This window comes from Nycticebus coucang, chromosome 2 (assembly GCF_027406575.1).
Source record: "Nycticebus coucang isolate mNycCou1 chromosome 2, mNycCou1.pri, whole genome shotgun sequence".
NCBI classification, from domain to species: domain Eukaryota; kingdom Metazoa; phylum Chordata; class Mammalia; order Primates; family Lorisidae; genus Nycticebus; species Nycticebus coucang.
The window spans coordinates 166,633,918-166,647,477 of record NC_069781.1 but is presented as its reverse complement, the minus strand read 5'-3'; the positions used below and the strand labels follow the sequence as shown (position 1 = coordinate 166,647,477).

Below are 13,560 nucleotides of genomic sequence, written 5' to 3'. Positions count from 1 at the left end.
AAGTAAATAAATAAAACAAAATACCATGTTTTAAAAAACTGTGGTGATACTCATAACCTCACCACAGAAACTTTTTTTGCGACTATCTCAATAGTATTCTCCAAGTATCCATTACATGAGCACAATTAAATTATGCTGATAAAAAAAAAGAGTAAAAAAAAATATACTTCTTTTGAAAATGATTTGAACTTCTCTTGAAAACAATTTAATTAATGATTTTTAAAGATTTTCACAGCACACCTAAAATCCTCTCATAGCCCACCAGTGTGCACACTGGTTGAAAATCACTGTCCTAGACTATAAAAGATATTCTGGACACCTTGAGAGATGGTACTATACAGGAAACGGTTCATACTGTATGTGAGACGGGATGTCAGTACCAAGTAAACCACTTTCTGCTTAGTTTCACTTCTGTCTGATGAAACTTCAGAGAGCTGAGTCACACAAGAATTCCAACTTGCTGGGCAGCGCCTGTGGCTCAAGGAGTAGGGCGCCAGCCCCAGATGCCAAAGGTGGTGGGTTTGAGCCCAGCCCCAGCCAAAAACTGCAACAACAATAAAAAAGAAAAAAAGAATTCCAACTTGCTTAAAGCAAAAGGTTTCATTTGTGTCACTGCTGTTATACCTGATGAACTCTGGTTTACTAAGGACTGGCAAGTTTTAGCTAGTAGAGAAATAAACATCAAGAGAAGAAAAGTGCTTACTGTCACGCTTACTATCAGAACTATCACACATGGTGGCCCTGTTTCTGGACAATGACCTGGATTTATTCCAGGTAACTGGAATAAACCTTTCCATCTCTCATACAAGACTAAATAAAGCTTTAGACATAGAATGTGTAGCTCTCACCTGGCCCCACGGTCACCTCAGTAGAATGCTTGTTGATAACCTTAATCTTATCACTGAAGCCATTTTTCTCTACAATCTTCACAGCAGCGTCAGCCATAGGCTTGAAAACCTAGAAATCAGAGCCAAAACCCAAAGAAAAATGAGCAATTAATACTCAAGGTTAATGAGATATTCTTTGATTCTGATACTAAGATTTGTAACTTAAATACTTTAGTCTCCAAATGTGTGTCATGAAATAAAATGAAATGACACATGAAATGAAAGTAAAGTTAGGTTTAGCCTGTGTTCAGGAGGAAGTTCCTGCTATATGCCAGACAAAGTGGGGATTCAGGGGAAGCTGAGACTGCACTACCTAGTTAGGGCAGTAGGTGTCAGTGCTATGCTAAGAGGACACCAAAGACCCAGGAAGGAGATCCCTCACAAAACACATCCAGGACATGTGCTGTGCTCTCTGGAGAAAAGTGAGACAGTGAAACAGTTGTCTCAAATCCGCAATGCTGGCAGAACACAGCCTTTTCTTATGGTACAGTCCCCCATGTGGGACTTATCCATGGAAGACACATTCCAAGACCCCCAGGGGATGCCTGAAACCCTACATATACTATGCTTTTTCCAATTAATAACACTGATGATAAATGTTAATTTATAAATTAGGCCCAGTAAGTGATTAACAATAACTAAAAATAGAACAATTATAACAATATTCAGAACAGCACACAATTCAAAACCAATGAATTATTTCTGGAATTTTTCATATAACATTTTTGATGGGGGGGGAGTAACTGAAATCGTAGAAAATGAAACCACAGACAAGGGGGACTACTGCATCTGAGGCCTTTCACAGTACAGACCATCTCACATTCCCAGCCTCACTCTCCCCGACCCCATAAACCAATGCTTCCAGCGGGGCTCACCTTCACAGTTCATGGGGCAAGCCTGAGCTGTATCTTAGCCCTGCCTGCCAAATCAAACCCAACTTCCCAAGGCAGCACAATCGCCCCTTTCCAGAAGTCTTCCATGAACATAAGTCCCTCCAACTCCCAGTTTGCAAACTATCCAGTTTAGATTCCACCACTTCTACCACGTTAGTACATGAAACAGATTAACATGTGGCCCCACACAGATGACAAGATTTTCAGTTATTCTAAATCCTTTTCTATATTTTCCACATTTTCTACCATGAAAACTTTTTTTTTAAACTATTATTAAGAGAGAGATACTATATTCTTTCATAAAGAACACATATATGCTTGGCTAGAAAATAAATATCCAAACTCCACTTCAAATTATTTCTAGGATTTGACTTGATGTTTTTGGATGTGGTTTCAGGGCCCCAAAGCCCATTTCTCATCAATCACTTTGCCGCCACCCTTGAAAGTCTCTCAGTCCCACTGCCTTCCATCTGTTCCTCATCTCCTCCCCTGGACACCTGCAGGTTCTCACCACACACAGCCTCCTTCTTCTCAGCCCACCAGGAAGCTCAAGGTCCCACCCAAAACATTACCAGGAATGGTCACTGAGGTTTACTTCCTAGCATCTGTTCTGTGTCCTTCCCTTCCCCTCTAATCAGGTGTAGGGTGTAGTGTGAGGTGACCTTTCTTCACTAATGGGGCTTGTCTTGCCAGCGACAAGGTGAGGAAAGAGATTTAACCCTACTCAGGGTTGAAAAAAGGTCTGCTAGAAGTTCTTAGTAAAGATCTTTTTTTGTTTTGTTTTTTTTTCTTTTGAGACAGAGTCTCACTTTGTCACCCTGGGTAGAGTGCCTTGGAGTCACAGCTCACAGCAACCTCAAACTTCTGGGCACAAGCGATCTTCTTGTGTGAGCCTCCCAAGTAGCTGGGACTATAGGTGCCTGCCACAATGCTCAGCTATTTTTAGAGATGGGGTCTCACTCTTACTCAGGCTGGTTAATAAAGTTCTTGGTCCTAAAAAAGAGAAAGGAGAAAGCCAGGCATGGTGGCTCACGCCTGTATTCCTAACACTCTGGGAGGCCAAGATGGGTAGATTGCCTAAGCTCAGGAGTTCGAGACCAGCCTAAGCTACAAAGAGACCCCATCTCTAAAAAAAATAGTTGGGCATTATGGAGGGCACCTAGTCCCAGTTACTTGAGAGGCTGAGACAAGAGGATCACTTGAGACCCAGAGTTTGAGGTTCCTATGAGCTATGACACCACAGCACCCTACCCAGGGTGACAAAGTGAGACTGTATCTCAAAAAAAAGAGAGAAAAGAGGGCCAGGCATGGTGGCTCACGACTGTAATCCTAGCATTCTTGGAGGCCAAGGCACGTGAACTGCTTGAGCTCAGGAAGTTAGAGGCCAGGCTGAGCAAGAGCAAGACCCCATCTATACTAAAAATAGAAAAATTAGCTGGGCATTGGAGTGCCAGTAGTCCCAGCTGCTCTGGATGCTGAGTCGAGAGGATTGCTTGAGCCCAGGAGTTTAAGGTTGCTGTGAGCTGTAATGCCACAGAACTCTACAGAGGGTGACAAAGCGAGTCTCTGTCTCAATTAAAGAAAAAAAAAAAAGACACAGGGCATACTTAGAAGAATGTAGGGTGACTCACCTCAATGGCATAACAGAAGTCGGCACCTGCTGTGACTGCCATCATTGACAAGAGACCTGTGCCAGTGCCAATATCAAGAACCAAGGCCTTCTGCCCTTTGTCCTTCACCCTGCTTACAGCAGCCTGGATGCCATGATAATATTTTACATTCTAAGAGAAAGGGAGAAATAGCTGTCACTTCACACCAGTTATTATAAGGAAAAAGGCTGTCACAGCTGGCAGCAGCACTGTAAGTCATGACCTTATGGCCTTTCTAGCCACTCAAGGAATAGCACTAGCTGAGACAGGCCCCACGGGACTCCAAGAGCACTGAACCAGCCTCTTGCCCTTTATTAAGCGATTGCCCCCTCTCCACATTCACTCTTCTACACTCTGCTTAATGGGGCGGGAGCTCTGCAAACCACATTCCCCCTTTCCCAGCTGTTAGGTGCAGCCAATAGGGTACTGAGAGAGCAAGTGGAAGGTATGAGAAGGGAAAAGCTCATTTTCTACATGACTGCTTTTCTCATCAGGGTCCTCCCAGTAGCAGCAGCTGACAGCAGACCACAGGCTCTCCCAGTACTCCCATAACCAGCCTCCTTGGGTCCCTCAGAGCAGCAGCAGCACTCGAGTAATGATCCCCCTCCCCCTCAGGGATGTGAACACCAGCCCCATAGGAACTCTTCTCCGTGCTTCTGCACTCTAGAAACTCTCATCTTCCCTTTTGCTTCTCAGCCCCAGGCAAGGTAAGTGCTCCCAGCTACCTCTGGGTTATCTCAGGACCCCATCTGCTGCTCTCTGTTCCCCTCCACCCGAGTAACCAGCTCTCTGTTAAATTTCCTCTGGTGTAATACATAACATGGCTTTTGTTTTTCTTTCTAGATTAATCCATACAGCTTCAGCTCAGCGCCTGTAGCTCTGGCAGCTAAGGCACCAGCCACATACACCGGAGCTGGCAGGTTTGAATCCAGCCCGGGCCAAAAAAATAGATGGGCATTGTGGCGGGCACCTGTAGTCCCAGCTACTTGAGAAGCTGAGGCAAGAGAATCACTTGGGCCCAAGAGTTTGAGGTTGCTGTGAGCTGTGACGCCACAGCACTCTACCCAGGGTGACAGCTTGAGACTCTGTCTCAAAAAAAAATCCATACAGCTTCCTTGTCTAAAATGTATTTTCCCCCTCAGGAAATAACTTTTCTTGCATCTCCCAAGTTTTTGGTTCAGGTTTTTAATAACTTTTACAGATACAGTTTCCATCTGTAAGTTTGGCTGAAAAGGGTACCCTGGCCCTTCTGTTGAAAATAACTAAAAATGATGGAAAAAATACTTGTGAATCTTTTTTTTTTCCAGTGACCTCTGAACTCTTTATTGGTATAAGGGCACACTGCTCTTACTGCCTCAGTGTTTCAGAACTTTGGTGTCATTGGTCTCAGATACCACTTTGCCATCCACTATCCTGGGAGTGGCTCATCTTTTGGATAGTTTGCATGGAGTTGCTGCTGTCCAGGGCATCACCAAGGTTGAAGTCCTCCCCCATCTTCCAGCAGGCAGCACTCTCAGACTTTAGCTTGACCTTGATGTTCAGCAGTGCCTCATACTCCTGGGCCTGGCGCTGCCCCTCTGACTCCAAATGCAGTGTTGAGTTGCTCATCTGCATGGCGTAGCAAGCCTCCACCTCCCTCAGGCTGTCCTTCAGCCTGGACTTCTGATTTCTCATGGAGTCCAGTTTGATCTCCAAGGACTGGACTGTACGTGTCAGCTCTGTGAGCATTGTCTTAGCAGCTCCAACCTCAGTAAACTGTGAGGTGACCACTGAGATACTCTCCTCAGTCTGCTGGGACCAGGTCTTGGCCAGCTCTTCTTGGTTCTTCTGAGCTAGCTCATCATACTAGGCCCACACTGCATCTTGCTCAGGTCTTGGGATTTGAAAGCATCTACCTCCACAGTCAACCCAGAGCTGGCAATCTGGGCTGGTAGGACTTTTACTTCCTCCCCATGGTTCTTCATGAAGAGCAGCTCCTCCTTGAGAGCCTTGATCTCTGTCTCCAGCTGCAGCTGAATGATACTGGTGTCATCAGTGACCTTGCAGAGCCCATGGATGTTGCTCTCCATAGACTGGTGCATGGCCAGCTCTGTCTCATATTTGACACTAAAGTTATCAGCAGCAAGACAGGCATTGTCAATCTGCAGAAAGATGTAGGCATTGTCCACAGAATTTGCAAAGATCTGAGCCCTCAGGTCCTCAATGGTCCAGAAGTAATGTACCCAGTCTCTGACCGGGGCCCCTTCTTCTCCAGGTGTTCCCAGATGTTGCTCTCCAGCCTCTGATTATCAGTCTCCAGGTTCCTCACTCTGTCCAAGTAGGAGACCAGGCGGTCGTTCAGTTCTTGCATGGTCTCCTTCTCAGTCTGGATGCTTCCTACTCCTGCCAGACCCCCGGCCATCCCTGTGGCCAGCCCCCTGGATCCCCAGCCACTCTGGAAGCTGGTGGAACGGGACATGGAGGTCCGGGAACCTGAGCCCACAGAGCCTGCATAGATGCTGGCTGCGCTGCTGGTGGGCCAGATACTGTAGCTGGGTGCCTGGACTGAGCCCAGGGACTGGTAATTGCTGGAGCAGGTGGTGGAACAAGTAGTGAAGGATATGATGTCTGAAGAGGAGAGGACAAGACTCGGGCAAGCTCTGAAATCTTTTAAATGCTCCGATGACTGGCAAGTTTGAAAGGAATATATATTTTTTTGAGACAGACTTACATTATGTTGCCCTTGGTAGAGTGCCATGACATCACAGCTCACAGCAACCTCAAACTCTTGGGCTTAAGTGATTCTCTTGCCTCAGCCTCCCAAGTAGCTGGGACTACAGGTGCCCTCCACAACACCAGGCTATTTTGTTTTTGGTTGCAGTTGCCATTCATTGTTGTTCAGCAGGCTCAGGTGAGGCTCAAACCCGCCAGCTCGGTGTATGTGGCCAGCGCCCTACCTACCGAGCTACAGGCACCGCCAGTGTCAAAGAAATATTAATAGAATTTTAAAGTTTGGGACAATTCATTATGCAACAACAGGTTGGCCTACACACTATAGGTGCTTAAGAAGGTCCTCTTATCAGAGTGTTTCCAAGAGAAAAGAGCCAGAGCAGAGTTCACAGGGCTGGGTGAAGGCACACAACCACTAACCCAGCCTTAGGACCAACCCTGCCACGTGCCCTCATCCCTCGCCTGTCTGGAGCAGCTCAGTTTCTAGGCTTCACCTTGCATCCTTCTCCTTCAAACTTCTCAGCTTCTGAACCAGCCAGATGGGACAGACTAGTCAAGTACTATGGTAGACCAGGAAATTCTGGGTTACTAACCATAGAAAGAGCAGAACTAACACTGCCCCGTAATTCAAAAAGGAAAAGAAAACTGGGTAGCACCTGTGGTTCAAAGGAGTAGGGTGCCAGCCCCATATACCAGAGACGGTGGGTTCAAACCTGGCCCCAGCCAAAAACTGCAAAAAAAAAAAAAAAAAAAAAAAGGAAAAGAAAATTCAGATAAAACACAAATGTAAAAGAGAAAAGCTAAAATGTAATTCTGCAATGAAGGCCAAATTATGCTTTACGAATTACAGTGACCTCAGTGACCTCCATATTATAAACTGGCTAGGCATGGTGGCTCATCCCTATAATCCTAGTACTTTGAGAGGTCAAGATGGGAGGATTCCTTGAGGCCAGGAGTTTGAGATCAGTCTAAGCAATCTTCATCTACAGACTTCATCTATAAAAAAATAGAAAAATGGGCAGTGCCCATAGCTCAATGAGTAGAATGCCAGCCACATACAACAAGGCAGGCGGGTTCGAACCTGGCCAGGGCCAGCTAAAACAACAGAGACACCTGCAACAAAAAATAGCCGGGCGTTGTGGCGGGCGCCTGTAGTCTCATCTACTTGGAAGGCTGAGGCAAGAGAATTGCTTCAGCCCAAGCGTTTGAGGTTGTTGGCTCTCTGTGAGAGCCATAGCACTCTACCCAGGGCAACAGCTTGAGACTGTCTCAGAAAAAAAAAGAAAGAAAAAAAAAAATTAGCAGGGTGTGGTAGCATGTGCCTGTAATCTCAGCTACTCAAGAAGCTGAGGCAGGTAGATCACTTGAGCCATGGAGTTAGGGGCTGCAGTGAGCTATGACAGCACCACTGCACTCCAGCATGGGCAACAGAGTGAGATCCTGTCTCGAAATATAATAATAAAATAAAATAAAATCAAAAACTCACTATACAAGGTAAAATAGCACAGAGAGACTTTTTACCTAGAGGGATCTTGGAAATGAAAGAGTAGGCCACACTCCTTTCAAAAGTGAATAAACAAAGTCCACAGAGGTAGAATGCTCTCTCCAAGCTCAACAGTAGAGCCACCATCAATGGATGTGTGTGTATATATATATATATATTTTTTTTTTTTTGGCTGGGGCTGGGTTTGAACTCGCCACCTCTGGCATATGGGACCGGCGCCCTACCCCTTTGAGCCACAGACGCTGCCCATGGATGTGTGTATTTATATACGTACACACGCACACAGGAATACTATTCAGCCTTTAAAAAGAAAGAAATACACCATTTGCAACAACATGGATGGACCTGAAGGAATTATGCTAAGTGAAATAAGCCAGACACAGAAAGACAAATACTACACAATCACTCATATGTGTAATCTAAAAAGTTGAACTTGACGAAGCCCATAGCTCAGTGGGTACGGCGCCAGCCACATACACTGAGGCTGGTGGGTTTGAATACAGCCAAGCCAGCTAAAAAAACAACAATAACAACTGCAACAACAAAAAAGAAAAACAGTCGGGCTTTGTAGTGGGTGCCTGTGGTCCCAGCTACTTAGGAGGCTGAGGTAAGAGAATGGCTTAAGCCCAAGAGTTTGAGGTTGCTGTGAGCTGTGATGCCACAGCACTCTGCCCAGGGTGACAGCTTGAGACTCTGTCTCAAAAAATAAATAAATAAAATAAAAATGAAAAAGTTGAACTTGTAGAAGTAGAGAGAATGGTGGCTGCTTGGAGAAGGGAGATCAAAGGGTATGGGGCTTTTTTTGTTTTTTTCCAGTTTTTTGGCCGGGGCTGGGTTTGAACCCGCCACCTCGGGCATATAGGGCCAGCGCCCTACTCCTTTGAGCCACAGGCGCCGCCCTCAAAGGGTATGTTTCTAGTTAGGATGTTTCAGTTAGGATGAATAAACTGTACACCTGAAAATTACTAAGGAAGCAGATCTTAAATGTTTTCACCACAAAAAGATAAATGAGGTGATGAATGTTAATTTTCTTGATTCAGTAATTGTACAACATATACCTATATCAAAACATTACACTGTACAGCATGAATATTAATGTATACTTTTTTATTAAGTCAGTCTTACTCTGTCACCCAGGCTAGAATACACTGACATGATCACAATTCCCTGTAGCCTCAAACTCCTGGGCTCAAGCGATCTTCCTGTCCCAACCTCCCAAAATGTGTGGATTTCAGGTAGAAGCCACTGCACCCAGCCAATTTTTGTCAATTATATTTTAAGAAAGCTGGGGAAGAAAAGAAATTCAAGAAAAAAAAAAACAGCCAGAAGTAGGACCCAGCCTCCCAACTGATTCCCTGAACACTACACCATACTGCCTCTCAGCACCATTCTAACAGCATCACTCCCAAGGATCTTTAACCTGGTAATCCAAGATTTCAAGACGCCACAGTAAAGTAAGAGTATCCTTTGACACTTACTCTGTCTTTGTCATGCAGCATATCTGCATAGGATGACCTAAAAAAACAAAACGGACAGATCAGAAAACTTTGCTAATATGAAACACATCAACACATAAGAGCACTCACATACATAATTGCATTCCTAAATCAGATGGAACAAATGCGACATCCATTTTAAACTATTTTTTGTTTATGACAAGATCTCACTGTATTGCCCGGACTGAATAGTTATTCACAGGTGCAATCATAGCACACTAGAGTCTCCCAACTCCTGGACTCAAGAGATCCTCCTGCCTCAGCCTCCAGTCATAATGGTATATGCCACTGTGCCCAGCCATTTTATACTATTTCAACAGTTATTTTATACACTAGTACTACAGCAAAAAAATTTTAGAGACAGATGTACTCGCCACAAGCATCCTGACCACGTTACACATTATACATTTCCCATCCCAGGAACAACTCATACTCATTCTGCCTAATACTTGACCTAATCTCACATACATCTGCACCTTGGAATAACTTGATGTCACACTAAGCTGAGGAACTGGGGGAAGGAGAGGTACCTGCATATAGCTGGTGGGTTTGTGAGGGGCCCCATGCCTGGCACTCTCACTTGACATCATCAAAAACTACACACTCAACAAACATAGAGCATTACAGGAAAGAGAATCACTTTCAATCAATATCAATATTTCCAACTATAGTAATTTACAAAACTGAAAACCCTCTGGCAGGGTCAGGAGGAGCACTCAGAACTCAGGAGTCCCAGGGCAGAGCTAAGGCACTCCAGCAGCCCTCCAGCTTTGGATCAACACCAGAATCACTGGAGACCTTAGCTGAAATGCAGATTCCTGGGCACAATCACAGAGACGCTGATTCAGAAAAAAGATCAGGCTGGAGTCTGGAACACTGAACTTGAACTTGTGCTTGCTCTAGGCAATTGTGACACAGGTGGTCCACAGTCTACACTCTGCACTCCAAGAATGGGGTTCTCTGCTTTTATAATACGCCAAGGTTTTTACATCCAAACACAGCTATGGATGGTTAGCTGAAATGTGGTCAACAGCTTTGCCCACTTTTGATTTACTTATTTTACAGATAGATCTCATAATGTTGCCCAGTCTGGAAAGCAGTAGCTAGTCACAGACACAACTCACTGTAGCCTCAAATTATTGGCATCAATTAATTCTCCCATCTTAGCCTCCCAAGAAGCTGGGACTGCAGGTTCATACCACCACACTCTTTTTTTTTTTTTTTTTTTGCAGTTTATGGCTGGGGCTGGGTATGAGCCAGCCACCTCCGGCATATGGGGCCGGCACCCTACTCCTGTGAGGCACAGGCGCCACCCACACACTCTTTTTTTTAAGATCAAGTCTTGCTTTGTCACCCAGAGTAGAGTGCAGTGTCATCACTGTAGTTCACTACAACGTCAGACTCCTGGGCTCAAGCAATCTTCCCAGAGTGCTAGGATTACAAGGGTGAGCCACTATGCCTGGCCAGCTTACACATTTTTTAAAAGGCATTTTCTTTACTTTTTTTTTTTTTTTGGAGACAGAGTCTCACTTTGTTGCCCTGGGTAGAGTGCCATGGCATCATAGCTCACAGCAACCTCAGACTCTTGGGCTCAAGGGATCCTCTTACCTCAGCCTCCCAAGTAGCTGAGACTACAGGTACTGGCTGAAACGCCCAGCTATTTTTAGGTCTCACTTTACCTCAGGCTGATCTCAACTCCTGAGCTTAGGTGATCTGCCCACCTCAGCCTCCCAGAGTGCCAGGATTACCGCATGAGCCACCTCGCCTTTAAGAGGCATTTTCATTCACCAACTTCCTGGCCTCATCACCCACTCACTCCCCACCATTCCACTGATACCACTCTCAGTAAGCACCACCAGCTCACTCCTGCAGCTAATGCCAGTCATCAGCCTCCAGAACTTCTCCGCAGCCTCTGACCCTGCTAGATACTCCCTCCTTCCTCCTTTCCATGCAGGCCTATTCCTTCCTGGTTCTCCTTTTGCCTCCTCTACTCCAAGATTACTTCTTGAGGAGGAATACCTTTCACATTCCATAACCCCTCTGATTGACTGCAACCTCTCCCAGCTTCAATTCTTAACAATGGCAAATTCTCTGATTTCACCTACTCCTCCTAGGTTCTCCTGTCCAGGGAACAGAAGCTCCATCTACTCTGTCATTCTAACCAGAAAATCTTGATGCATCTTCAATTTTCTCTCTCTCTACATCACTGCATCCAATGGGTTAGCAAACACAAGCTCCCTCAAGCTGTCTCCTCCTCTCTCTACCTCTGCTGTTTCTGCTTTGGGATTCTAATATCCACCCAATGGTCCCCTCTCCCTCCAACCTATTTCCCACAATGCTCTCAGTGAATGATCCAAAACTCAACCCAATCCTCTCTCTCTTGTTTAATATCTCAATCACCCACAAGAGCCTGAACTTAACCTCATACTTCTCTTCCTGCACTTTGACACCACCATTCACATCATGAGTCCTGCCTACCTTTTCAGCAGCCTCTCTCACGCCAGCCCTACTTTTGTGCCACATTCCAGGCACATTAAACTGCTAGCCACTCCTCACAATAGCCCATCTGGAAGTTTACATGTAATCCCTGCTGCTCAGAGTTCTATTTCCTTCCCTTTAGATATGAGAAATCACTCAGACATCACCCACCTCCAAGTCAAGAGGTACTGGCTGCTTCTGTGACCTTTTGTGCCCATTTCCAGTGGCCTTTATTTCACTGTGCTATAATTTTCTATCTCTGTCTCTTGTACAAAATTGCATGGTCTTTTAAGATGGGAATTGAAGGCTAGGTACAGTGGCTCATGCCTATAATCCTAGCACTCTGGGAGGCCAAGATGGGTGGATTGGTGGAGGTCAGGAGTTTGAGACCAGCCTGAGCAAAAGCAAGACCCCATCTCTTAAAAAAAAAAAAAAAACTATCTGGGCGTTGTGGCAAGCACTCCATAGTCCCAGCTACTCATAAAGCTGAGGCAAGAGGATCATTTGAGCCCAAGAGTTGGAGGTTGCTGTGCGCTATGTTGACACTATGGCACTCAACACCAGGGGTAACAAAGCAAGACTATTTAAAAAAAAAAAAAAAAGAAAGATGGGAGGTGGATCTTCTTCATCTGGGTATCCACAGCCTTAGCACAATGCTGGTATAATGAATGCACTTAATGATCGCTAAATAACAACTCACATACTTTAAAACATTTCTTTTAAGGAAAAAAAGCATTTTTCACTTTTTTCATTCAAGAGAATTTAACCATATAACAAATGTGTCACCATTTCAGTGACACAATTAAATTTCATAAACTTTATTACTATTGAGCCTTGGGTCCTCTTTACTCCACTAAACAGATCATCTGAGACATTAGGCTACTATGTCATGTCCAACACATCAAAGAGTAACGACTCTGTCTAACTCCCACACATACTTAGCTGGCTGAGCCAACACCTGCCCTGACTGGAAGCACTGGGTGACAGACTAGTACACACTCAGAGTCGATTCCAAGGCATTTGCTTTGAGACAAAGTGCTCCATTCATGAACCAATCCTTGTTACCTTGCAATCTCCTGGTGGTAATCATAGTGTTCATCCTCCTCCAGCCACTCCACGGACCCCGTGGTCGGGTTGGCCCGCCCGCAGAAGACCTTCATGACACCAAACAGCTCCCCAGTTTTAGGACAGAAAAGCAGCCTTCACAGTTCACTTCGTGGACAAGTCTGACAGTCAGGAATCTATTAACCTCATGATGGCCAAAAATGTGGAGAAGAAAAGGAGACAAGAAAACAAAAAGGAGAGAAATAAATGAAGAAATTAACAAAAACATCAAAGCCACGGAAAATATCTGTTAATTGGTATTTTAATCTTTCCAACAAGAGTCATGTGGCTTTGTATTCAGCATGTAACATACGAAACTACAATAAACTCAGAAAGATGTCTGGAAACTTCCGTAGTCCTCAGTGCTTCCAACAGAGTCAAATGAGCTTCATGGGTTCACAGGCTGCTGTGTGCAGCCCCTAGGCAATGGCAGGTGGGAGGAGAACAAGATGAGATGGGGTGGTGCCAAAGAAATGCCACCAGGGCCAGAAACGGTAGCTCACACCTGTAATCCTAGCACTCTGAGAGGCCGAGGTGGGTGGACAACTTAAGATTAGGAGTTTGAGACCAGCCTGAGCAAGAGCAAGACCCCGTCTCTAAAAATAACAGGGAACACAGGATTTCTCTATGTTGCCCAGGCTGGATTCAAACTCCTAGGCTCAAGTGATCCTCCCACCTCAGCTTCCTGAGGCTTCCAGGTGTTGTAGCTAGTGCCTGTAACTCCAGCTACTTGGGAGGCTAAGGCAAGAGGACGGCTTGAGCCCAAGAATTTGAAGTTGCTATGAGCTATGATGCCACAATACTCTACCCAAGGCAACAAAGTGAGACTGTCTCAAAAAA

At 45.2% G+C, this 13,560-nt stretch overlaps 1 protein-coding gene across 5 annotated transcripts in view; it reads right to left on the bottom strand.

Moving 5' to 3' along the window:
* PRMT7 (protein arginine methyltransferase 7) overlaps positions 1-13,560 on the bottom strand; it is a 48,530-nt gene that overhangs the window by 26,834 nt on the left and 8,136 nt on the right. For 4 of the 5 annotated variants that reach the window (XM_053604892.1, XM_053604927.1, XM_053604917.1 and 1 more), the window contains exons 2-5: positions 12,682-12,865; positions 9,121-9,157; positions 3,412-3,561; positions 849-957 (exon numbers count right to left, since the gene is read on the bottom strand). In XM_053604892.1, the coding sequence (XP_053460867.1) occupies positions 849-957; positions 3,412-3,561; positions 9,121-9,157; positions 12,682-12,776 (391 nt within the window). In that variant the 5' untranslated portion in view covers positions 12,777-12,865. The remainder of the gene's footprint in view (positions 1-848; positions 958-3,411; positions 3,562-9,120; positions 9,158-12,681; positions 12,866-13,560) is intronic. The other variant, XM_053604901.1, reaches the window with a different exon arrangement.